General features: G+C 34.9%; 2 protein-coding genes across 2 annotated transcripts; both read left to right on the forward strand.

The window, feature by feature from the left end:
• The first annotated feature begins 711 nt into the window (after positions 1–711).
• LOC145615110 (uncharacterized) lies at positions 712–8,705 on the forward strand. Its single transcript, XM_081670187.1, has 10 exons — positions 712–880; positions 2,248–2,495; positions 2,673–2,706; positions 3,916–4,052; positions 4,836–4,902; positions 5,075–5,171; positions 6,624–6,787; positions 7,235–7,281; positions 7,358–7,408; positions 7,872–8,705. The coding sequence occupies exons 1-10, from the start codon at positions 808–810 to the stop codon at positions 8,469–8,471; spliced, it is 1,518 nt and encodes a 505-aa protein (XP_081526313.1). The 5' UTR covers positions 712–807; the 3' UTR covers positions 8,472–8,705.
• Positions 8,706–12,509: 3,804 nt separating this feature from the next.
• On the forward strand, positions 12,510–23,081 carry LOC145614451 (long chain acyl-CoA synthetase 9, chloroplastic-like). Its single transcript, XM_081669506.1, has 12 exons — positions 12,510–12,745; positions 13,679–14,140; positions 14,424–14,504; positions 15,386–15,649; positions 18,139–18,270; positions 18,399–18,572; positions 19,544–19,773; positions 20,766–20,883; positions 21,306–21,437; positions 21,524–21,658; positions 21,732–21,938; positions 22,716–23,081. The coding sequence occupies exons 2-12, from the start codon at positions 13,694–13,696 to the stop codon at positions 22,881–22,883; spliced, it is 2,088 nt and encodes a 695-aa protein (XP_081525632.1). The 5' UTR covers positions 12,510–12,745; positions 13,679–13,693; the 3' UTR covers positions 22,884–23,081.
• The last annotated feature ends 3,580 nt before the right edge of the window (positions 23,082–26,661 follow it).

The raw sequence follows: 26,661 nt of genomic DNA on the forward strand, positions 1-26,661 counted from the left end.
AATAATTCTCAAGAAATTCTACCCAACAACAACACAATTCAATTTTGATAATCACCCACAACAACAGAATTACGCAAACAAAATACAAGATCATGATAATTGAAACAAGAAAAATCACTTTCAAACGAAATTCGCCCAAAAAAAAACAGAAAAAGCATACAACAACATTAATGGCGAAATTATGAAGGTGAAGACAAAAAAAGGGAATATACCTTGAGTAGATTGAAGCTCAGCCAACTTTGCTTTTTTGGCGGAAGATTGACAGTCACACTCCCACATTAATGGCGATTTTTTGGAAGAGGAAGTTCGAGTTTTTTTTTTTTTGGAATGAAATTCTCTGTATTTATCTGAAAATGGAAGGAGCTAAGTAATGAGGAAGCCAATGGGGTGAGAGAGAGTGTATAAAAAGGCATTAACCTTTCCAAAAATCGTGCCATTGTCAGTGTAATGATGGCTTTTCACTTCCCAAAGTACAGCTGAGTGGATTTTTTTTATTTTTTTAAAAGGAAAATAGGAATTAACCGGTCATTGACCTTTGCAATCTGATTGTTAACCTACAATAGTGGGTTGAGTACCCTAACTGCAACTCGTGAAACTTGAGTCCCTTTTGTGCAACTTTTGGGAAACGTTAGTCCCTCAAACTTGTATTAACTCATTAAACTTGTATATTGACGTTGATTAAAATTAAAGTTTTGATTTTTAAGAAGAAGCCTAGAATAGTTTCACCTTTTGCAATCCAATCTCTCATAAATTTTCCGACAATTAATCATCATCATCATCAACCCACTTCTCCAAGTCTTCCCCATCATGGCGAATTTGAGGACTGATGCTCCCATCTCTCGCCGTATTACCCGTGCTTTCTTGGATTTTCTCGATTCTGGTAAACTTCTCTCTCTCTTTGTCTTTGTTTTGTTTACGCTTTTTCCAATTTTAGAGATTAATGTTGTTTTATAATTTCTTGCTTCATTCATTTTTGTTACTTGTCATTGAGTTTTCCTAGGTCGTTGATGTATTTTCTGCTGTGAATCTGTTGTTGATTTTCATTGTTGTTGGATTATGAATAAAAATCAGCACTTGGGTTTTGAAAATTATGCATTTGAATCTTGCAATCACTCTCTATTGCTATAATTTTTTGGGAGGGGGGGGGGGTGACCTTTTTAACAATATGACTGTATTTCAGATGTTCTTCACCCGGCGCCTCGGCGGCTTTTTGAAAAGCTAGCCATGGCTGGGGGTTAGTATAGAGTGAGGTTTGCTACTGATCTTATTGGGAGTTTTCAGGAAAGATAGTTGAAATTAAAGGTAGTTTTTTTTGTAGGTTATGAGTTGGGGTAAGGCTTTACTACAGTACCACAGATGGGTATAATTGAGTATCAGAAGGATTCAAGAGTTCAAATACCCAAATGGAGCTGAGTGCTGGGCTGAAGATGGTGATGGGTGGCAATGGAGGTCAGCTAGACAAGTGGTGGTTTGGTTGGGGATGGTGATTAATGGACAGGGTCGAGGCGGTGCCAGGAGGGTGATATGCAATTGTAAAGATTGGAGATGTTGAAGGGTTTTTTTTATTTGTTAATTTTTGTTGTATTTTGTAAAAGCTAGCTATAGACCTGTTGTTTGTTGCATTTAGCACCGTAAATATGTCAATACTCTCTTAAGTGTACCCCTCTTGAATTTTGATTATCCTCTTCCTAGTCTTGGAAGGGGAGGGGTTGAAAAAGCCTTTTTACAAGATTTTTCCATACATCCTTGTAGAGTATTGTTTATAAATTATTTGTCTTTACATTTCCTTGCCGGGAAAAAGGCAATTAAATGTTTTGATTACTTAATGGCATCACAGCTTGAATCAAGATATCTTCTCTTTTAAATCAATTTTGCTTTTATAGGAGTTGGTGACAAGTTTCTATGCTACATACTGTCATACACTTTGTGCCGTAATTTTTTTGACATGCTTGCTTCATATTTATCTATGTATTTGTGTGGAGATTGAGGTTGGCTTGACTTAGGGGTTCCCGAAAGCCCTTGAATGAGTATACTCTTTTGGGTTTTTAATGATTAACAGACAAGCGCCTGCTGCACAAGAATATTATCAAACATCATATATGACTTGTATATAATTAATTATCCTGTCATCCAAGCACATTGATAGGTTGATATAAAATTTCTAGTCTCAAACCCTTCTGCCTGTACTCCTGGTGTGAAATTCATGTACTTATCAATAACTTATTCAATTTTTATATCCCTTGACAGTTGAACCCGCCCCTGGAGTTGATCTTGAAGGTCTTGAAGTTGCCAAAGATTGCTTGACAGAAGTATTCAGACTTCATCAACTGCCTGAGAGTGAGCAACCAGAACCTAATTTATTGTTAAACATTTTCAGTTCTCGGGAAAGAGATACTGAAAGTGAAGTCAGAATCAGCCGTAGCGAGGAGGCCCAACCTGGACCATCTGCGGAAAATCATGCTACTGGTGATGTTTCAGGAACATCCAAAAATCAGGTTTCTGCTCATTCATTACTTCTAGAAAATAACAATTCCTTGTCCGTTCAGTCATGTTCTACTATGGTTGATTTTTATGATTTGTTTAATACCCCCACCCTCCCCTTTTTTTGGTGAGAAAAATGATATTATGTTTCCTATATAAGTTAACCTTGAGATTTCATTTTTGTCTGGTAGGGTAATGTTGAAGCGAGGGAAAGCAGTGATACAGGTATATATTTTATAACCTCCTGAATATTCTGTCATGGTGTTTTTGTTTCTTTAGGATATTAAATCTGTCTTTCCCTGACAAAGCTATGTGGGTAACTGTGTATGTAGTCATTGTAATGCAATCCCTATTATTTAAGGAGAATTTCCATAATGGGTATATGAGGTTTTGCAAAATTCCATTTTTAGTACCTTTGTTTTGGATATCCTATAATCCTACTTTTGGTATCTTGTGTTCAAAATTTAGTTCCACTTTAAAGTTGTTTTTTTTTTTTTTGAAAGCACCACTTTAAAGTTGTTGATACACTTTTAGTTGCTACTTGGGGAGGATTTGATTTCTAGATTATATGGGTTACAGATTTCTGTGCATTTCATTCTGCATGTAAGTGTGATATGGTAAGAGACTTGCAACCTTTTCTGTTATGATATATCTAGTTAGGATAAGAGTAGGACTTGTTCCTCTATCTTTCTGACATGTCTTATTTATGTATGAAGGAATCTTGCATTTGTGTCCCCTCTTTAATAAAGTTTCTTATTTATTTCGTTAATAGCTAGTTTTTGGGCCTTGGCAATGCTCTGAGTTATCACATGAATAACATTTATACTCTAATGCATGAATGACATGATATATTATTATTTTTATTTCATTTATCTATCATTCATTTGGAAAGGATGACTTGCAATATGGTTTAGTCTAGTGGTCATGACTATATTGTTTAAACTTTAGAGTGCGGTTTTGAATCTTGCATGTTGTAAAGTTATAAATTTTATAAACATAAACTTGCTTAGTAACAATTGTTTACATACAGTATAGAAGATTACATAAACTGAAAGACTCGTTGAATCAAAGTTTATGAATATATCAAGATACGTAAGAAAGTTGTTTTATAGTGTAGATTACATGAAATGATAGATCCTTTGAATGAAAGAGTGCCTCATGGCACATAAAATTGTATAGGAACGCCTTTTAGAAAGGAAAAAGTAAGATATTACATTGAAGCCTTTTATTTTATATAGAGAGAACTTTGATTGATTATGAAATGACTCTCAACATGTGAATGTGAACATTTTGACTGCAATTGTTTCCTCGACAATGTAATTATGCTGTACTTTTCTCTATGCTGCCAAACTCCACTTCTTTTGAGTTTGACAAGTTCCCAAATATTCTAGGTTAATTTATCACTGTTGTTTTGATAGATAATTGCCTTTGCAGGGGTATCTAAAGATGAACTTTTTGGGCAATTTTTTGATGCTTTAGAAAAAATCCGATTCTTCAGGACAACACCAAATGGAGATGATGATCATGTATTGCTAGATAGAGCTACAAGCATGTTTCACGATGCTATCAATGTATGCATCTTTTGACAAGTTTTTAATTTATATACCATTTTCTCATCAGAAGAGTAAGCATCAATATGCGTGTACGTCTTTTGGAGAATGTTATAAGCCACTGATTTTTGCACCATGAGAGGTGGCATTTTGGGGGTTTGATGGGTCACTTTGGGTGTTGCTCAATGTTCATGCATTTATTTGTATCTATCCATTTAAGAATTGAATCAAATTCGTTGACCAAGTATTGTGTGGAAAAAGGCGGGTGGGTGTAAGAAAAAGGTGATCACTGATTAAAGGGCTGGTAATATATTATTTGAATTATATATTGCATGTCCTTACTGAATGCTTTCGGCGTATTTAAAGTTTGATTGTCAAAGCACCTGAGTGTTTAGAAAAGAAAGTTTTATTGTTGGTACTTCTTTAATCATTGCTTTGGTCTTTATTAAGGTGGGAGTAACTGAGTAAGGGTGCTTATTATATAAAAAATTATGTCAACGTGTGTGGATCCAAGGTTATGTGTATGAGGTAGTCAGAGTTTGCTTTGCGTGTAGACCTGTCTCAGTAAAGTGCTGGAAGATTAAAAAATAATAATAAAAAAAAAAGTTGAACAGAAGTACAAATAACAAGCTGTTTTCAGGTTAGAATTTGACATTTAAACATTTTTTTTTGGTTAGATTCTTCCGTGGTGTGCTTTTATATCAGTGTGGTTGTAAACTATGCATACGCTATTTACTTAACACAATTGTTTAGATTATATTATTGGAGATCTTTGCTTGACATAGGAAGTTTCACTGTATGCAGGAGATGGAAAGATCTGGGTGTAAGAAATTTGATCGTAAAAACTTGGCTGATGCTCTAAAAACATTAGGTAATCCTCAGTTATCGTATCAATCATTGGACTTATTGCCATCTATAAGGCACTGTGTTGCATTCCAGGATTTTATGTGCTTGTATATGCACCTTTCTAGTCTCAATTTAATTATTTTTCGCATTTCAGTATCAACTCTCTCTCATATATTGCATGTCTTACTCTGTGTTAGGTAACAAAGCTGTGCAATCTAATGAATACTCAGATGCTATTGAGCGGTATACTTGCGCTATTGCTCTTTGTGAAAATGCAGTGTACTACTGTAACAGGTAAATTCACAGATTTCTACAAGTGTTTTTTCCCTCCATGTTATCTCAGTTTTGCTTTTAATTAAAGGCTTCTTCAGTTTTTAACTTGATGTGATGTTCCATAATTTTTTCCATGTTTATTAATAGCAACTAAATGAGTCGTCTCTCTATCTGTTGCTTGGGTTAACCAAATCTGTGACCATGCCTCCCAAACTTCCATTTAAACCATTCTTTCTACTGTTGCTGTGTGTCGAACCCGCTTGTACCTATCAGTTAGCTTTCTGCTATACATGTAACCTTGAACTTCTTTCAGTAGTAACTGTATAAAGGACTAGCCTTTCTTGTCGCTTATGAGTTATGATGATCCTTCTGTATCAGCATACCTAGCCGTCTTGGTGCAAATGTGCTGCCTGTTGCATTAAACACTAGAGCTGGTAGCTTTGGTGGTTATGGTTAGGTTGGGACATTGGAATTGGAAACTTGATGTTTTTTGCTTTGATACAATATCTATTGCTACTTTGACCGATAAATTTGTATATGAGTTGCTGATTCACGGACAATAGCCTTAGAAACTAACCTCTCCGTCACCATCAACCATTGATTAGATACTACTCCCTCCGTCCCCTTTTGATAGTCCCTTATGGGCATTTTTCACGGGAATTAATAAACATAAATAAGAATAGTAAAATTACATTGAAAAAGTAAATTGACATTGGGTATGCAAAAAAGTAGAGAGGAAAGTAATAAAAGTACATGGGAAAACAAAATTTACTTGGGAAATTTAAATTTGCACAAGTATTGTTGCAAATTGGAGGAAATTTTGGTAAAAAATTAATATTAATGGTTGTTGGAAAAAGCAAATGGGGTGAACATTTTGGGACTATAATTTGTCCATAAGGGACTATCAAAAGGGGATGGAGGGAGTATTATTGATTTATTGGAAGCAGCACGTGCACTAACCACAGCGCTGGGGTCTGGTTAAGTCCTGTGGTTAGGGAATATTACCAAAAATGAAGCTATCCAGACCACCTTTCTTTTCTTTCTTATTGGTATTAACTCGAGTAAGAAAGGTGGTCTAGATAACTTCTTCTTCTTCTTTATTTTTTTTTTATTTTTTATTTTTTATTTTTTTTATACCTTTTCTTTTGCATTAATTGCTTCTATTTGGCAAATTGGCACTATAAATTTGATAAAACAAGAAAAGAAAGAAAAGCTTCTACTTGGCCACTTATTATTGTTGGATACTGAGTTGCATCATTTATCATATGGTGAGGCTTTTTGTTTAGGTTTTTTTTTTTTTTTTTTTTTTTTTGGTGCAAATGTCAAATCCTTCTCTCATTCCAGATGTTGATTTATATTTCATCTATAAAATCAATTGAAATTGTCTACGTTACAGTGTTTGGTGATTATATTTGGTTAACTTCACCGTAAGTAATTTGTTTTATGCACTTTATCCTGTTTTTATTCACCCAGAGCAGCTGCTTATACTCAGATGCACAAATACAACGAAGCTGTTAAAGATTGCCTCAAATCCATTGAAATTGACCCAAATTATAGTAAGGCATACAGTCGGTTGGGTCTTGCATATTATGCACAAGGAAAATATAGTGATGCAATCAATAGAGGCTACAAAAGAGGTCAGTATGGTACCTGTCTCTAGTTGTTTACTCAAATTTCATAATTAAGGAACTGTGTACTTTCAGTTTTAAAGATTCCTGCGTGATCTTAGTTGAGTTGTGCAAAATGCAAATATTACGGTCATAAGTTATTAACCCTTAAGTTATTTTACCTTTTATATGTTTTGGTGAACACACTTTGAAGTACCTAATTGGATAATAGCACAATCCCCTAGTTTACCTCTGTTTCTGCAAGAAGCATTGTCAAACTTATCCCTTGGCAAAGAAATATGTAGAGTTGTCTACCACCATAGCCCTCCCCATCTTACTAGACATCCTAAAGTAAAAACAGATAAAGGAAAAAAAAAAGGAAATCGAAAGATGATCAGCTTGTCTTTCTACATTTATTGAAAGAGTTAATGCTATTGATAGTTTGATCTCACTTTTTCCATCTTCTCACCGTTGCAGCATTGGAATTGGATCCAAATAATGATGCTGTCAAAGAAAATCTTCGGGTTTGTACATAGATAAATCTTTCTCTCTTAGTGTCGCACTTGTTCCAGTTTCTTAAATTGTCATTGTTGTTTGTAGGTGGCAGAGCAGAAATTGAATGAAGAACAGGAGCAAAGACGTCGTTATCAGGTAATTCTCTAGCTTTTCCAATATCAAGTATTTTTAGTGCGCGACTAACATGATTTTATCTTCCTCTCTCTTTCCCTTTGTCCTATAAAAAGCAACCATTGTCTGTTTTTTCCGGAGTCTGAGTTGCAGTGGTGAAAAACTAGAGAGTAAATTCAAAACTGAGAGAACCTGCCTTCTAGTTTCTTCTTTGCATTTATAATAAAAGTTTTTGAGTTGATTTTTTTAAGAACCAAGCTCTCTAGATTGTTATTGCCCTAGAGACATGAGTGGAGAAAACCAAATCTTTAGCAAACATGGCTTAAAAGTTGAATAGTTATCATCTTGCCTAACCTAAAGCTTTTACATTCTTCGTTGTAGACTTTAGCTATAGAATTTGAGAGAGGGTCTTAATTTGCTCTATGATTTACAAGTAATAGTTGACATGTGGCATTTTTAGTAGTTATAATGCTCTCATTCTTCCCAGGATTCAAGGAACCATTCTACTGGATCATCAGGAAACCAAGCCGTCCCACCACCCTTTGCATCCGTTTCATTTGATGCTGGTACTATTCCTGGCAATTTTGCGAGCATGTTCACTAATATTGCTGGAAATGCATCTCACAACCAGAATGGGCAAGGCAGGCCCGCAGAAGTTCATCAGGAGACACAATTTCCATTTGCATCAACAAACTTTGATAGCAATGCTATTCCCTCAAATATTGCTAGTATGTTCATGAATATGGCTGGGGGTACATTTCAGGGGCAGGAATCTCAGAGCAGGTCTGCTGAGCAAAACCATGAAAGCGGACCTACTAATCCGCTCTCTAATTTTGCTAGTATGTTCATGAATATGGCTGGACAAGGTCCTCATGGACAAGGCTCTCAAGACCAACCACAAGGAGGTAATAATGCTGGGGTTGATGGCCCAGAAATAAATGCTGGAAGCACAAGCTTCAGTTTCGACTTTAATGAGCAAACACCCGAGGATTTAAATAGGACTCTCCGATCAATGATGGGAATGTTCTCGGGGGGACCTCAAGGAGATCAACAGAGTGATGGTGATGGAAGACCTTCCTCGGGATAACTGCAACGAGCCAATAAATATGATCACTAATTCACTAGTCTGTCGTTCCTGCTATCTTCATGATATTTTCATTATATTCACTGAGATCGATGATGGGTAAGTTCTCGGGAAACCTCAAGAAAAATCCAGAGTGATGGAAGACCTGCCTTAAGATAACTGCATTAAGCCAATAGATGTGATTATTATTAGTCTGTCATCCTTTCATCTTAATGATAATTCTCATTTTTCTCTTGCTATGTTTTTTTACTAGTACAGATGGTGCAGGCTTCACGCAGTTTTAGTTAAGTTTGCACAATTGGTATGCATTAACTCCAATCTTTTCAATAATTTGTACATATATCTTTAATTGCTTATTAGTAAATTAAATAATAATGTAATGTTAATTAAATACTCATTGACACAAATCAAACACGATTGACTATATAAGGGTTATATATTAAGGGCCTGTTCTCATTGACTGAACTCAGCTGAGCTGAACTGAACTGAAATGAATATTTTATAAGAGAAGAAAATTAGGAACTGAACTGAACTGAATTGAAATAAACTGAATTTCAACGTAAGAGAACAGGCCCTAAGAGTAATTTAGAAGATTTTCGAGCCTAATACATAGTGCTAGATTCCTTATAAGAAAATTATTATAAAACGGAAGGGGCAATATTCAATTTAGGACAAAAGGAGTAATCGATAAACAAGTTGTACAAGAAGGGTCAACAACCAAATCTCTTTCCAAGATTCCATACAGTTGTAGGGAATCCCAGCCCAAAGCAAGCTTGGGAGATAAACTCCACTCCACAAGTATGAACTTTAATTTCGTTTTCGTTGGGAAGGAGTGGATAAGGCGTACGAATAATATGGACGGAGGAGGAGTGATCATTGTGACTTTGATTGACTCACCATCCTTTCCACTTTCAGGCTTTATCGTGGAACTAGCTGACACATACCAAACACTAGTTAAGTACATCCTAACTAATGGAGTAATTTCTAAATGACCGAATAATCTCTAACTGAGTAACCACAATCACATTGTGTGACCAATCATATATAAAAAATTTGTGTAACTTTTCAACAATTTCATGCACAAACACTAAGGGTGTCAATTCGAATGATTGAATCGGGTCTGATATAATCAGATCGAATAAATTTTTAAAGTTAAGTCATACTAAATTGTTATATCCACGCGAGTCCAAATCTAAATCGAATATATTCCGGTTCAGTTCGGATCTGATCTGCTTTTTATACTTCTAACAAACACCCCCACCAAATTGTTGGCATTCATTTCTTCACATGATTCAATCATGCGTTTAGTTGCATTTTAGGAGAGATATTTTGAGGTAGGGCCCAAGTTCATTGACTATTCCTTTTGTGAATTTTATGCTACTCCGTAACAACTTTACATTTTGTTTACAATTTTGTGATTTACAATGTATTATAATAATAATTATTATTATTACTCCGTATTATTTTGGTGTTTAAAAAGCCGCAAAGGACGAGAACGGAGAATCTATTCAGAATTTCCTAAAATCGAAAGGAAAACTCTAACCATTTGAAGTATTCACACTCTCACCTATTCAAAAGGGGATGATTACTTTGTTTGCCTCGTTTTTTCTACGCTACAATAGAATCATATACTTCTACTTGGCAAAAAGGATATACGATCATGTCAAGTCTTATTAAAGTCATTTTAAATTTTAGTTTTATCACTAATAAAAAGAATAACTATTAGTATAGCATAGCAAAAAAACCAAAGCTGTACAAAGTGTTGCCATTTTAAATAATGAAAGTAAAATAAGCAAAGCATAATCACAGATTTGAAATATATGAACACCAACCAACAAGATCACAAAGTATTCTAAAACAAACACAATATTATCATTAGTCCAACAGGTAAAAAGTAAACATCACATACAATACGATATCATATCATATCATATGTCATATGGCTGCGATAATACGATTATTCTAAGCCTAATTAAGAGTTTGGCTTATACACCACAATAATAATCCCACAAACATAACACAGCAACATTAATTAATTAGTTTAAATATATCTTCATCTTAATTAATTAATTAATTAAGATGGTATTCATTTGCCACAGTTGCATGGATCGCATTGGCAGTTGGCACCACACTTGCACCCATTCTCAGCTGCTACTCCACTCTCTGCTCCTTCACCGTACCTGTTTTCATTTATTTTAAAAAATAAAAAATTAAAAAAAAATTACATAATTTCGTGCATAATTTCCATGAAAATCAATAACATAATTAAATAAATAAACTTACGAGATTTTGGGGGCAACACCGGAGACGAGAACGGTGGGGTTAGAGCTGTTCTCCACGAAATCAGGGAACATCTTGCATCTGAATCAACATATATAATTGAAACACCATTAATCCAAACTCATAATAAAATAAAAGATCTTGCTGACGAACACCCCGTGCGTTGGATAAGCATTTAAAATACTCCCAAAAGTGGCGTAAATTCGAGAAAGCATGACAAAATCACGCATTGATCAGTGTAATAATGGTTCATTTTAATTTAATCTTTCTACTTTTAGCTAACTTATTCAACGTTCCGGACGTTTTGCCTAAAATAAAAAACTTTCATATAATAAAATAAAGGGTAAAATTTCATAACACTGAATTTATGACGATCAATGACAAAATCGTTCTACAAATAAATTAAAGGCGGGACCGACTAACATGAATCGTCATAAAAAACCGTGCATAAACGAACAAAACAATTTTAAAAAGGATGAAAAATAATTACCCTCCGCAGCCACTGCCGCAACCGCAGTTAGATCCGCAACCGCAGTTACCACCACAGCAAGACATTTTCAAGAGTAATTTAGAGTTGATGATGATTGATACTATAAAAAACAGAATGGAGCGAATAGATAGATACTAGATAGAGATAAGAAAGAGAGTAAGGGGTGGCTTTACTTATAATAGTGAAAAGTGAGGACTTAGGAAGGAAAGTGTTATTATTAGGCGTACACTTGTCATCATCGTATAACACCATGGTTTTAGACCGTCTAATGTTGGCATCGGGAACCTCTATCCTCCACGTATTGTTTGCATTGGGACTCGTTCAATTGGACTAGAGGTGTCATTTCGGATATTTGGATCATGAGCGCCCCGGGATGTAAGATTAGATAATAAAAAGTGGACATCTTAGGGCCTGTTCACATTTGCTGAACTGAACTGAACTGAACTGATTGGAGCTAAACCGATTGGAGCTGAAATGAATATTTTATGAGAGAGGGAAATTAGGAGCTGAACTAAACTGAACTGATTGAAGCTGAGATGAACTGAACTGAACTGAAATTAAATAAATGTGAACAGGTCCTTAGTGAAACTAATACGGTGTACTAATTACGCCGAACGATGCGTGATTTTGTCATGCATTCCTAGCTTAACTATTTCAACCAAATATTATTCTTTATCTAACGCCCCGGGGCGCTCGTTAGCAAGATTCATATCATTAATACCAAATGTCATGATCTGAATGTTTTGACACCGGGTCGTATGTCACTCTCTTGCCTTTTTAGCGACAAAAACACAGACCTGGTCGAAATTGTGGCCTGTGAGCATAAAGCAACACAATCGAGCCAAAGTATCTTTAGGAAGCACGCGTCTATTGATAACGAGTGCAGAGTCGGGGCTTGTGATGGTTGATAATTCAAAGCGGGCACAAATAACTCCGACGATAAAAGAGGTTTTCTTAGGAGATTTTTTTGATTTGAAGGGATACTTTAAAACAAGGCAAACACAAAGTCTTGAAAACTTGAACAATATGCAACCAGGTAAGGAGCGAACAATTACACCATGTCTTTGTTTTAACTTAAGTTATTCTAAATTATTATGTCTACAAAGTCGAAACTTTTGGATGTATTTCAAGTTGGTTTAGAATCGGGTTGGATCAAGTTGGGTGTGGTTGGACCCATGGCTAAAAACCCAAAAAAAGCTACTGTATTAGTTATTTCTATGGACCCCCGTATCAATAAATTTACAGATTGCAAAAGCTGGTACCCTTTATACAAAGTTTGTTCTTGTTCACCAAATATTGAAAAAAAAAAAAAAAACCTATAATAAAATCAAAGAATCAAATTCCTCGATTTCTCAGACACCTGCATTATTTTCACTCAAATTCAAAAATAATAAAAAATCAAATTAAAATATAGTGTGCCGCATAATACAATCACAAATTTGGAGTGATAGATAGAGAAACAGCCACTTCAGTTCATCTTCTACCTCTACTTTGCTGCACAACTCAGGTTTTTTCTGTCTCTCTTCAGAAGTTAAGATCAATCAGAATTTTGCTTGATATTTCATGTATATGGAAATGCTGGAATTATTGGATCATAAAACATTAAATAAAATAAAATAAAATAAAATAAATCATTGATTTTGATTAGAAGGAATTGAACTAATTCTTTTACTATTGTAATTTTGTAGATTAAGAAGAATTAAATTTAAGGAAAACTCAAAGAAGCCATTTTTTGGGGTTGTTTTTATTTTTATGATCTGCCCAACTTAATTCTAGCTCTCCTAGTAATTTTTTTTTTATTATTTTTTTTATTTTTAAAAAACTTGGTAATATAAGCATTATGGGTGGCAATAAAGTTTGGAACTTTTGTAGAATTACTGTGTTATCAACCTTTGATTTGAATTTTCAAGTGGTGGGGATTGGGACCCATCAATGGTGGTTCTTGCTGACTTACTTTCACCCTTTTTTTGTACTGGATTTTTTGTGGTTTTCCATTGTGCATCACTTGGCTTGATTGGAGTATTTTACTTGTTCTAGTACTTTTACTTGTATAATAATAATAATGTTGCTTAAAGTTTAGGAAACCAACAATCTGAGAGTAGTAATTTGAGGACTAGTCCCATTAATTAATACTGCTTCTTTCTAATTCTGTGTACATTGTCCTCGCTTTTGTTGTAACGATTTATCAGGAGGTCATGGATGTTAGGATTAATCTAAATTGTACTGTAGTGGTATAGCTTTTAGTTTGATGTGGTATACGGGCTAGCTACATACGCTGCGCTCGTTTGAGACCTTGTTTGTAATCTTTACATAAGAGCTGGCATATATCGAAGTTAATGCTGATGGAATTGTTGTTAATGGAAATTGTTTATAGAGAATGGGATTTTGTCAATATATGATATTAAGGGTTATGCCTTTTTCTTTTTTCTTTTTTTTCTAGGTGTACACTTAGGAGATGACTCCCTATGTAGTTGGGGTCCTTGTTCCTCTTGTGGTTACTCTTATAATTCGTAATACTAAGCGTGGGAAAAAAAGAGGATTGCCTATTGATGTTGCTGGGGAACCTGGATATGCAATCAGGAATGCTCGGTTTACTTCCCCTGTAACAACAGCATGGGAGGGCGTCTCAACTCTCGCTGAACTTTTTGAGAGGTCATGTGAAAATTACAGAGATGAACCCCTTCTTGGAACCAGAAAGCTGATTGCCAAGGAGACTGAAGTGACAGGTGATGGGAAATCATTTGAGAAACTTCACTTGGGAGAGTATGAATGGCTTACCTATGGAAAAACCTTCGAATCTGTCTGTAGTTTTGCTTCTGGTTTGGCACAACTTGGACATTCGAGGAATGAACGTGCTGCAATCTTTGCTGATACACGAGAGGAATGGTACATCACTATGCAGGTACTTGGTAAATCCTTTTGTTTTCCATCAATTAGATTAAGAAAATAGGGAATTGAGAAACTTGCTGATTAGGCATATGCTTATACGGGAAGAAACTTTTGTGCAGTAGGACTTAATCTTTGTTGTGTATTTGAACTTCATATTACAACTGTTTAGATTTTTAGTATTATATTGGTTTTTCCGCATTCTGCTCCCAATGGGTTTGGTAGTCTTGAAGTACTACCCCTACCCCCCTCTTTTTTATTAGTCCTTGAATGATTGTATCATTGATCTTCTTCAACAGGCTTGTTTCAGGCGCAACATAACTATTGTGACAATATATTCTTCTCTTGGGGAGGAAGCTCTATCTCATTCATTGAATCAGGTTCTTTCTCTCTCTTTCTCTGCTTATTCTTTGATTTCTTTCCCTGGCATTTCTTGTTGCAGGCACTTGCAGTAGCTTTACCCCTTTCTCATTCTTGGAATTTGCTTCTTATTACTGTGACGTTTCTATGCTGTGCCTTCAGAACCTTTCAATTTCCCGGACATTCTTTAAGGACACCGACAAAGAATTGATTCCTAGCAAAAGTAACAATGGTGCAATGTCCTTCCACATAAAATTGTGCTGAATGTTGTCCATTTGTAAATAAAGTGTTAGGATTTGTGGTTAAGTTATGGCCTATGGTGCACTTGACTGTCTTGAGCATTACGATCCATGGACTATAGAGACATGCATAACTGCAGGGTGCTACCTGTCTAATGGCAAAATTTCCAGTGCCTGTTCAATCACAACTTGCACGCTTTAATCACTCTTGTACCTTTTCTTCTGTTGACTAGAGATAACTGCAAAAACCAGGGCAGATGATGCATAGGGACTTCAATATTGTATGATCTTGTGGATAACTAGGTGTTTAAGATAAGTAGGAGGAGTGTAGGAATATGTTCTATTTTATGCTTTTCTTGATGTTAACGATATAGTTTTCTGAGAATTCCCATTAGTTTTGAAGGCTTAACAGTAACAGGGGTAAAATTTTTGGGAAAATCAAGGGGCTAGCTATGGTGTCCAACTAATCAGATAGGGCTGTAAACCATGTAACAGAAAATCTACAAGCCTGAGAATGTTTTTCTATGATCACATAACTTTTTGGTGGGAAAATTTTCTAAAGAGAAACTGCCAAGTGTATAGTTTGGAAATTACTAGTCTATTGTCTATACATCCCTGTTACTTGCACTTCTCTAAGCAGCTTTTCATTTATTTTTTTGCAGACAGAGGTCACGACTGTAATTTGTGGGCAGAAAGAAATGAAAAAGCTTGTGGACATAAGTGGACAGCTTGACACTGTAAAGAGGATTATATGTATGGATGATGATTTCTCATCTAATGCCTCTTTGGTGGAGGAAAAATGGACTGTCAAATCATTTGCTGATGTGGAAAAGCTTGGACGAGAAAATCCTGTTGATGCTGATTTACCCCTAGCAGCTGATGTTGCAGTAATAATGTATACCAGTGGAAGTACAGGCTTGCCAAAAGTGAGTAGGCTACTGGAACCATTTAATTTTTTAAAAAAATTTAGAATGTCTGTTCTTCCCTCATTTCTCCTCTACTGCTCTGAACCTGATTCACAGCTACAGCTTAGCTCCTTCTGAGTTATCAGCATTTTATGATTCATTCATTATCTTTTGATGTTTATGGCCATTATGGGTAATTGACTGATTACTTGGACATTGTAGATTTTCATTAAGTGATACCAATATACTATGATACCATCTACTGACAAACCCATGAAACATAATCTTTACCGCCTTACCGGCTTAACTTTATAATTTTTCTAGCCTTTCTGTCTGTCGATAGATGCTTTTATATTGCTTGATAAACAGAGATGATAGTTACATGTGCACCATGCCATCACCCCAATGTATCTAACTAGGCTTCCCCACCTAAGGCTAGTTAGGATTTTCAGCCTTTCAGGTGTGTGTCTTCTCACTTCTACTATTCCAAAGAGGCTCTTTTTGCCTTAATTTTGTTTCCTTCAGGGCTCCTGATCCTGGAGCAACTTGACTAACCTACTATCTGACTATGAAAAAGTAAAATGTAATTAAGACATCTCATTTAGTCCATTGTAATTTGAAGTTGAATAATTGTCCCTCATAAGCTCATTCAACTTTCTTCTGAATGGAAAATTTTGTTTGTCTGATTTATTATTGACTGATTTAATTGCAAGACAAAGATGCTGTTTCTTTGCTTATGTAGAGTGCAGTCACTTGTGGGCAGCAATAAAGTTTTGGTAATACGTCTGGAAAAAGAAACAAAACTCAATTTAAGTGGTGCGTTGATTGACTATCCACTTCGTAAATTTTGGGCTCTCTAGGTAGCTATTCAATATTTCAATGTCTTTAAAAGGGTAGGTATTCAATGAATATAAGGAGGGTTCTAGGTACTTTAGATAACATTCAGGGCTTTTCATTATGTAATCCCATTGTTGTGCAGTACTATCAATGATTGTGATTTGTGCTTCTGTTGGGATTTGCTTTAAAGCTGCCGGATTGTGATTGCTTGTTAAACTTAGTTTGATGAAGGATTGGGAGAAAAATTAGTGCCCAGTAAGGATTGTACTGAATGTTGATGCTATTTGAATAAAGTGGTAAGTTATAATGAATATCTAGTGAAGTATGGGTGATCCAACAAAAAATACTAGAAAATTACACAAAATATGCTCAACTATTAACTATCTAAACAAAAATGCAATAAATGATATCAAAGGTGCAATTTCCGGACCATTATATTAGGACATACAACAAAATTCTAGAATGGACTAGAAATTAAGATTTATTCCATACCTTTTTCCAGTCAGATTTAATGTCTTGCATCATGTGGTAGCAAAATTTACCTCTAATATCATTTAATGTGCTTTTGTTCACATAATGACTGTTGGGTGTATTGATTTTTTTTTTTTTTGTTTTCTAATTTGTTTGTTGGGTAAATTTTTGTTGGACCTCTTAAAGTTGAGCACATCTGTGTTTAATCTTCCAATTAAGTGCAGCTAAATTTTGTTGCTCGTTAAATTTAGTATCTGCTACTTTGGATTATGAAGAAGCAAATTAGTTGTTTAGAAGTTATAGCTAGTCTGCAATATCCAAATGTATTCATCATCTCTTATGCCTTGAGAAGTAGGGTTAATAATTGAACTGTTAGGAACTTCATATTGGCAATGACTTGCTATTAATCTATAGAGATTTGGGAAAGGGCCTGAAGTACACTCTATAAGTTAGTAAGTTCTCCATCCCTCAATCTTGAGAGTCCCTTTTTAAGTAAGAAGAATCCTAGGTTTATATTTCTGCATAAACACAACACCTCGGAAAATGTTGAGATTTGAGTATGGTTATTTGGAGATGCTCGACAGCATGACAGACCCTAGAGTTAGAGACTGAAAGCATACTTTCTCATCTCTGCAAATACCTATACTTATGTGTGTATTTTGTGCAGTAATAGAAAATGAGTATTATGTACTCTTTTTAAGGTGACTGTGAGTTTTTGTAGAAGAATGTTATAGATTTTGCTGGTGCAGAGGGTGTTGTGTCTGCCTTATTTTTTTTTGAACGTTTGCTGATTGGCTTTATAGGTTTGCTACTTTGCAAAGAATAGGAATTTGTTTCAGTGGCTGGAAAGAAATGAGTGAATTTGGATTTGGTTTCTATTCATGAACCTTGCAGAATAGAGCACTTCTTCTTGCATTGCTTCGTTGTTTATCTGTGGGGGTTTCCTGTATTTTCTAATGGGGGTGCAGTCTAACTGGCAAATAATTTTCCCATTATTTTTTATTCCATAAATATATATATGGGGAGGAGATTTCTTGCTTTCTTGTAGTTGACAATTTGACATATTTTAAATAAGTATGAGAAAGTGCTATAGTATGTGTATTCTGATGGATAAGATTTCTGCAGAGACTTCTTCTCATAATCCCCCACTCCCTTCTTCCATAGAGTTTATAAGTTGTATGCTAATTGATTTCAACTTTCAGGGGGTGATGATGACGCATGGTAATGTACTTGCCACGGTTTCTGCTGTCATGACTCTTGTTCCTGGACTTGGCAAAAAAGACGTTTATTTAGCATATTTACCTTTAGCTCACATTCTGGAATTAGCTGCTGAGGTATGATCTGTGTTGTATTTGTACCATAAAATTACTTGCGGTCTAGGCGCCTAGCTGGCAATAAATTTATCAAACTATCATCACATGCTCTATTCTCATTCTAAAATTTCATATCTTTTCTACTGCAGAACATAGCAGCCGCAATCGGAGGGAGAATAGGATATGGATCCCCGCTTACATTGACGGATACATCAAACAAGATTAAAAAGGGTACTAAGGGTGATGCCTCCGTGTTGGCACCTACACTGATGGCTGCTGTACCTGCAATTCTAGACCGTGTTCGAGATGGTGTACGCAAAAAGGTTGGTAAAAATAGTCTCTTTTTTTTTTGGTGATATCTTGCTCTCTTTTTCATAAGTTTGGAATGCTTGCCGAGTTGCCGGAGGGGTAAAAATTTAACCAATTGAAAGCATATATGTTATTCCTGGTGGGAATGGAAGTAGTAGTTGATTAAGGCCTATCTACTTTAACTCTTTAAGAGAGGCTCCATCCTTTCTGTCTCACAGCCAAATACATTCTGACAATCAACTTCCTTCATTTCAGCCCTGAAAATCTGAGATGAGCCTCCTGAACATTCTGTAACATGATCCATTGTACCCAGATTCAAATATATTAATGCATTTGTAGTCTTTCTCTGGTCCTTACATACTTCTCTCTGTGCCCTAAAATTTTTAGGCTCTAGCTTTAAAATGTATACTGGAACCTACACACTGTTGATTGTTGGATGCCCCATTTCAGTTGGGAACCTTCTGTTTATAGAGAAAAAAAATATAAATTTCTGAACTAATGTAGACTCTGCTATTTATGGCTAATAGCCTAATACAATGCTCATGCTTGTGCAAAAATGAGCATAGTAAAAATTGCTTGGCCATAGATTACTGCACTCCTTTAACTTGGCAATGGTGCAATTCATTACTGCAGACTACTGTTATGTAGGTAGTCTCTCATATATCTCTTATAGTCCAAGTTTATAGTTCCAGCTTCAGGAATTACAAGCATTAAATTTGAATTGTTGTTGCCTATTTACTAAACTCATGCACCTATCAACCTAGAAATTGCTTGGTCATAGATTACTGCACTCCTTTAAGTTGGCAATGGATTATGGATACAATGCTTCATGGATTCTATTTATTTATTTTTTTGTGGTGGGGGTGTAGGTGATTTTTTAAGTTTACGATACATGAAGATAGAACATGATAGTGTGATTTTTTCCTCTTCCTCTTTATGACTGTAAACTTTTTAGTTATTAATGTTGGATTATCTTGCTGTTTAGGTTGATGCAAAGGGTGGATTGTCCAAAAGATTATTTGATTTTGCGTACAACCGCCGCTTATCTGCAATGAATGGTAGCTGGTGTGGTGCAAGGGGTCCAGAGAGATTTCTTTGGGATTTGCTAGTGTTTAAAAAGGTTCGGGCAGTGTTGGGAGGTCGTATACGTTTTATTCTATCTGGAGGTGCACCTCTTTCTGGTGATACGCAAAGATTCATCAATATTTGTATCGGGTTAGTAAATGTTCATTGCTGTTTTCATATTTCCTAATTGATCTGTTGTTCTGTCACGAGCATCTACATCTGCACTTTAACCCAAAGCTAAATAGGTGACATACAAAATGTGGGGAGAAGTAAAGTTGGTTGTTCTCCGTATATGTCTCATGTTTTCACACTTAAGTGCTCTTATAAATTTTCATTTGGACGGTGAATACTTGATATTGATATGTTTTGTATTAACCAAAGTTCATAAGTGAGCAGCTATTGGGTTGTTCCTTTATTTTTATTTTTTATTTTTTAAAAAAATAATAAAATTATCTTAATATTAGAATATGTTCACTGTTTAACTTTTTATAAAATATAAATAAAAATATACTGTCTTTATCTCTTGCTCATTGTGTATCTAATAAGCAATTTGCACCTTGATGACCTAACAAGAATTCTGTGTGCTTTTTTAGTTAATCTGTTTACAATCCTTGATAAAAATTAAAATTCTCTTTGAATGTGGACAGCTATATTACATAATCCTTCCAAGTAGTTGCGCTATTACCTTCCCTTCTTTAGCCTAGTTAGAGCCTAGCAGCTATGGATGTATTCCATGTTGTATTTCCTTTCAGTTGGTATAGCTCCATGGAAAGTTTCTTCGGGGAAGAGAAGCTCATATCATTGTCAAATTGGTGTTGATTTTTTACAATTATGTATGTCATTTAATATTTTGCTGTAGATAAAAGAAACTCATGTCATATTCAAGTTGGTGTTGAACTTAAGTAAATATCAAATTGGTGTTTTCATTGCAACTATTTCTGGAAAGTAATCTTTACTAGCTCAAACATTTTAATAATTTTCGAGTTGTACATGTATGGAATTTTTTTCCTTAACATGTTCAAGTCAAAACAAGTTTTGTTTTCTTATTCTGGAAGTCTCCCTATAATAATCCAAGGTGTCTCTTTGCATACATAGCAATCCAATCTGTCTCTTGCATAATTTAACATCTTGGTCACATTCAGTGCTCCTATAGGTCAAGGTTATGGGCTTACTGAGACTTGTGCTGGTGGAACATTTACCGAGTATGATGATACTACCGTTGGTCGTGTTGGACCCCCTGTTCCTTGCTCCTATATTAAGGTGAAGTATATTAAATTTTGTTTTTTTTTTTGTATATATGTATTTCAAATTGCTACCACAAAAAAATAAATAAATAAATAAATAAATAAAAGTGTAGGCATTTTTGTGAATTTACATACATTACTGTTGCTGTTCTTAGGGAAAAACTTAACCTTTTAATGTAGTACTTTATCAACAAGCTTTGCTGTAATCATGTCTATTACATGCTTTGTCAATTGAAATTGTTTCTACTTGAAAACGAGGATGATTAATGGTTTGTCACTGGACCAAGATGCAGGACCATGGTTCATGATCTAATTCCTTGGTCCTTTTCATGTTTTGCTGCAACATCTATAATTGCTGTAATAAGATGGTGGTTTGTATTTCACATGTAATTAGTTATAGTGTCTTTATTGAAACATGTGTAACATATAATGTTGCAGTTAATAGATTGGCCTGAAGGAGGATATCTTATCAGTGATAAACCTTTGCCTCGGGGGGAAATTGTTATTGGTGGTCCAAATGTCACACTTGGATATTTCAAAGATGAAGACAAGACCAATGAAGTGTACAAGGTTATATATCGTCTTCTGCTGAATTTTCTCTCATGCTTTATGGTAATATGCACTCAATTTTAACTTCTTTACCTTTAAATTGGAAGGTTGATGAGAGAGGGATGAGGTGGTTCTATACTGGTGACATAGGACAATTTCATGCTGATGGTTGCCTTGAGATAGTCGACCGTAAAAAGGACATTGTTAAGCTTCAGCATGGGGAATATGTTTCGCTGGGAAAGGTATTGGTTTGCACATAAATATAAATCTTGCTATATATCAGTTCCAAAACCTGAAGTTTTTTTTTACCTGTAGGTTGAGGCAGCTCTGATTACAAGTCCCTATGTCGAGAACATCATGCTGCATTGTGATCCTTATCATAGCTACTGTGTAGCTCTCGTGGTAGCCTCGGAATCTGCTGTAAGTGATTGGGCAGTCAAGCAAGGAATCAGTTTCACCGACTTTTCTGACTTGTGCCAGAAAGAAGAAACTGTTAAAGAAGTTCTTGGATCACTAGTAAAGGTTAGTCTGCTATAGAATTCTTTACTGAATTTGATTGCAAAGAGGAAACTCTTTTGAGTTAGCATGCGTCCAGTCTAATATACTAACTTCAAATTCTTCTCGTCCTCATGAGGCCTCATCCCTCCAAATAAATTTGGAAAAAGAATGCCCTTCATAACACACATTTGAATATAAATAACTAGTGTGTGGCCCGGGCGATGCCCCGGGTTGCTAGTTTGTAGTTGTTTAATTTGCTAATCAAATTCGACTATTTAGATAGTAATACTTGTTGGTTTTGAATTTAAGTCTTGCTATAAACATTTTTTAGTTGTCAAACTCAATCATTACATAATGGAAACAAATAGTGTAATAAAACACAAATTAACTTATCTAAGTTAACTATAATTTTGTTGGATAGAAAAACACTATTAATAAATGGCTAATATGGTAAGACTCTTAACTTAAGACATTTTGGTCTTGAGTTCAAGCCTTGGTATAAGCATTTTTTAGATGCAAACCTAATACATGTGAAAGTGACATGTCATGTTTATAATGACATGTGGCGCATGCTGCTGACATGTCGAACTTCAAAAAGGTGACACGTGGAACATATTCTGTTTTAGGGACGCTTTTTAATATATAAGTATAGATGTTTAGTATAAATTTTTGGATTATTTATGTTTGGCCTTTCGTTAGACACAGGAAATTTAGGAATTTTTTTTTTAAACAAACAAGCACGAGATTTGAAGTAATATATAGCATTTGCTGCTTGATTTCTTATGTTATGCTATTATGCAGGAAGGGAAGAAGGCTCACTTGCAAAAGTTTGAGATCCCTGCAAGAATCAAATTGCTTTCAGAACCGTGGACGCCAGAGTCAGGATTAGTAACAGCTGCTCTAAAGCTCAAAAGAGAAGTTGTCAAGAAGACATTCTCAGAGGAGCTCGCAAAATTATACTCTACATAATACATTGTGCAGAATTTGCTGCTGTATGATAGATATGTTGCACAGTAAGGTAATTTCACCTGTTTATTTCCTTCTGCTTTAGCTTTTGTAACATAATTCCTGCCGACAGCCCGACACAAGCCTCGCTTTTTAGATGGGGGGAGGGAGAGTTACAAAAATACCTATCTACTTCATCTACTTTATCGGTTTATTCTTTCATTTCTTGATGTTCAATAGGAGCACATTGAATTCATTTATTTTTTGGTTCTCTTTGTGATAATGTCACAACTCACAAGACAAGTTACAGAAATCCCAAAGAATGAACCAAAATCATTGGATACTTAACTAGAAATGCTCTACTAATGTTGTTTTCGGAATTTTTAATCCCGCTGTCATTTTCTGAGCTAGATTTGTTCTTCAAGGTCGTTGTAATCATTTATGCAACCACTAATTAGTGTGGGAAACTTTGAACTCGTAGGATAGTGAAGCCTACCTACTATGGAGTATTTATCAGTTTGATAACTCTACTTCAATTTGAACTTGTATGGTGATGCTATCTCAACTACGGAGTAAAATAGATGGCATGATTGTTGCCTTCACGATGCTAGCTTTTAAAATAATGTCCCGTTCTTGAAAAGTTTATGTATGTAGGGTGTAGATGTCATTAAGTATTTGCATTAGAAATTCCCTCGTGAATAGGGCTTCCTAATGTGACTAGTTTGATAACTCTTTATAGATAATGGGAGTTTATACTGAGACCACTTAATCATGACTTGTTAAGCTTCTGTACATCTCAAAGACTATGCCCTTGTTATCACTTTTTGCCCAGTACTCTGCTGTAGTTCATCTACTTGGTGGTTTCCCCCTTTTTTTTTTTTTTTTAAGGAGTTTTTGGTATCTTTTTCATGGAAATTTATACCATTTTAATGTGGAACATTACGACTACTTTCTTGTGGATCGGATAGTCGATGGATAAGGATAAGGATATATAATGATTCGGGTATACGTTCCTTTCTAACGATGGTCCTCGGTCATTAGTACCCCTACTTTTCTTGAACTTTAATGTGCAAGCGGAGTATTATCACCATACTTCAAAGTTCAAACTTCTTTGAGGAAGAATTTTAAAAATCGACTAGAAAGATAGGCAAAGATATTCAATCACCATCAAAGCGATTGTTAGGGCCTATTCACATTTACTGAACTGAGCTAAACTGAAGTAAACTGATTGGAGCCGAGCGGAGCTGAGCTGAACTGAAGTGAACTGTTTGGAGCTGAGCTGAACTGATTAAAGCTGAACTGAACTGAGCTGAAATGAATATTTTATGAGAGAAGGAAATTAGGAGCTGAGCTGAACTGAACTATTGGAGCTGAACTGAACTGAACTGAAATTAAGCTGAAGTGAACAGGCCTTTAGTATGCGAAAGTGTGAGAAATCAAACCATTACGCAATTCTCTTTTCTAGTTTTTTCCATACCTTCTAAAATGATACTCCATTCGAGACTTTCGATTCTAAACCGATGATGTTATACTTTGTTCTAAAACTTTTAACTTTTTTGGTTGCAAAGCTTGGTATTGTTATTATTGCCTTTCATTTGATCTCTCTTTTAGGGGTGGTTGATATCCATGCTGTCCTTTTACGTAGCTTATTACCAACCTCAACCCCCTTAAAGAAGCAACTGAAAGTACGTGTATTTTTATGGATCTACAATTCTACATACTTCTTCATCATCACCTTACTTATATGTCTTCATTCCACTAGATCCAATTGAGATAATTCCATATAACCCTATTAATCAACTCACGACTTTGACATCTTGTAACGCTTTATATGTCTCCTTGCACTTTTACTCCTCATCCTAAATAACCCTACTTCAAACAAAATTCACGTCTCATAAGTCATAAAGCTGAATTCGACTAGCCTGATTATTTCGACCAACTCTAAATCAAACTTACCCCCTTCATTGCGATGGATGACTACTCCACTCACTAAACTCTACGTGTCATACTAAATGTCGCGGTGAATCCATCCCACCCAAGCTTATGCATTCTTACGAAGAACGATCCGAGACATCTCATACACTCATACTAGAGTGATTAGAGTCTTTTGTAAGTAGCAAAGGATATCTAATGATATAGATAGAGTCAAAGAAGCAAAGACATAAACAAAAGGGACCCTAAGATGTGAAATAGGAAACTGAAATGAAGGCTACCTTAATCAAAATGGGAACAACTTAGACTTTTCTTCCATGTGACCCCATACCTTGTTCTTTCACCTTTTTTATTTTTTTTCCTTTGGTTTCTTTATTTTTCATATACTTTTTATTTATCTTTTGCTGCTTTTATAAAATTGTTTCGTCATTTATATATTCTTGCTTAACTCCATTTTCTCTTCCAGCCTAGCTTGCATACTTGCATGTTTACATCTTTTTGCTTTTCATTCATATCTAACTTATTGATCTTATACGACGTGTAAAGATCTAATAGGATAAGTGAGAGCGGGAAAATAATTCATTATATTATGGGTAAGTTGTAAGTGTGAAACCCGACTCAAGAGAAGGGAGGAAACAAATAAATGGGATACCCCAACTTAAAATGGGACAAGTAAATTGAGACTGATAGTATAACTGTATAAGTAGTGTTTGGCCGTTGAAGTTTTGAGCTTGTTTTTTGGTAGGCCATGAATTGCATATCATAGAGCTCTATGCTTTATTAACAAGTTCTTGATTTTCAATTTTATGACGTTTGGGAAAAGGGGAAAAAGAGAAAAAGAAGAATTTCTTTTTTCTAAAGCTTTTACATTCTTTTCGTTCTTTCCCCTTTTAAAAGCAAAATTGACTTTGTAAAATTGAATTTTTGAAAAAATAATGATAATTATATTGTGGTACATTAATACTACTCAATATTCCTTCATAACTACGGAGTATACAACAATAATGATCTACTATTTGTATCATGTATTCTACTTTGAACAAGAAGATTCAAGTGCATGCGAGTGATGCGACTACGTTTAAGTCATTGCCAATATATTTTTTTCTTTTTTTTTTTTTTTTTGAAAAATAACATATTAGAGGTCATCATGTAAGTGTTAGAATATGTCTTGAATCAATTAGTTTCCTTCGAATAAATATTACAAGGGTAACACAATTTTGAGAATGTTACAAACTATTTTGACTATAGTACAATACACGTGATAATTAAATGTAACTTATAACTACTTGAGTTATGCTCATAAAATCTAAAGCACACGAACTTTATTTTGAAACGTAGAAAATTATTATATATGGCGTGTATGTAGTATGAACCACCACTTTTTAATACGTTTATAGTACAACATCATAAATTCACATTAGTACATCACAATTTGCAAAGAAAAGTCTAGACTTTGACCTTATAATAAGAAATTATGTCCATAACAACCCTTTTAATGATGATTTTTTTTTGGGGCATTAACAAATTCTCTTACATCTAAGAAGGTTGTCAAGAACAAAATTAACAAATTCCAAGCCTTATTTTTTATAATATCAAGATTTGACCATTAGCCAAATGCAAGACTCACCCCAACTCTAAAGCAATAGTTTTTTTTTTGCGAAACAATGTTGCGTAACAAGTGGAAAGACAGCCGACCAACTCTCTCTTTTTTCACTATTGAGATTATTCATAAGGATTGAAGTTTGCTCTAAGAAATGTTTGAGGATACAAAAAAAATCTTTTGTAGAATTAGAAAATTGATTCTCCTAATTATGCAAAAATAAACAAAGTAAGATTGAAATAGACGTACTAAAAGTATATATTATGCAAC

This window comes from Chenopodium album, chromosome 25 (assembly GCF_948465745.1).
Source record: "Chenopodium album chromosome 25, dcCheAlbu1.1, whole genome shotgun sequence".
Classification (NCBI taxonomy): Eukaryota; Viridiplantae; Streptophyta; class Magnoliopsida; order Caryophyllales; family Amaranthaceae; genus Chenopodium; species Chenopodium album.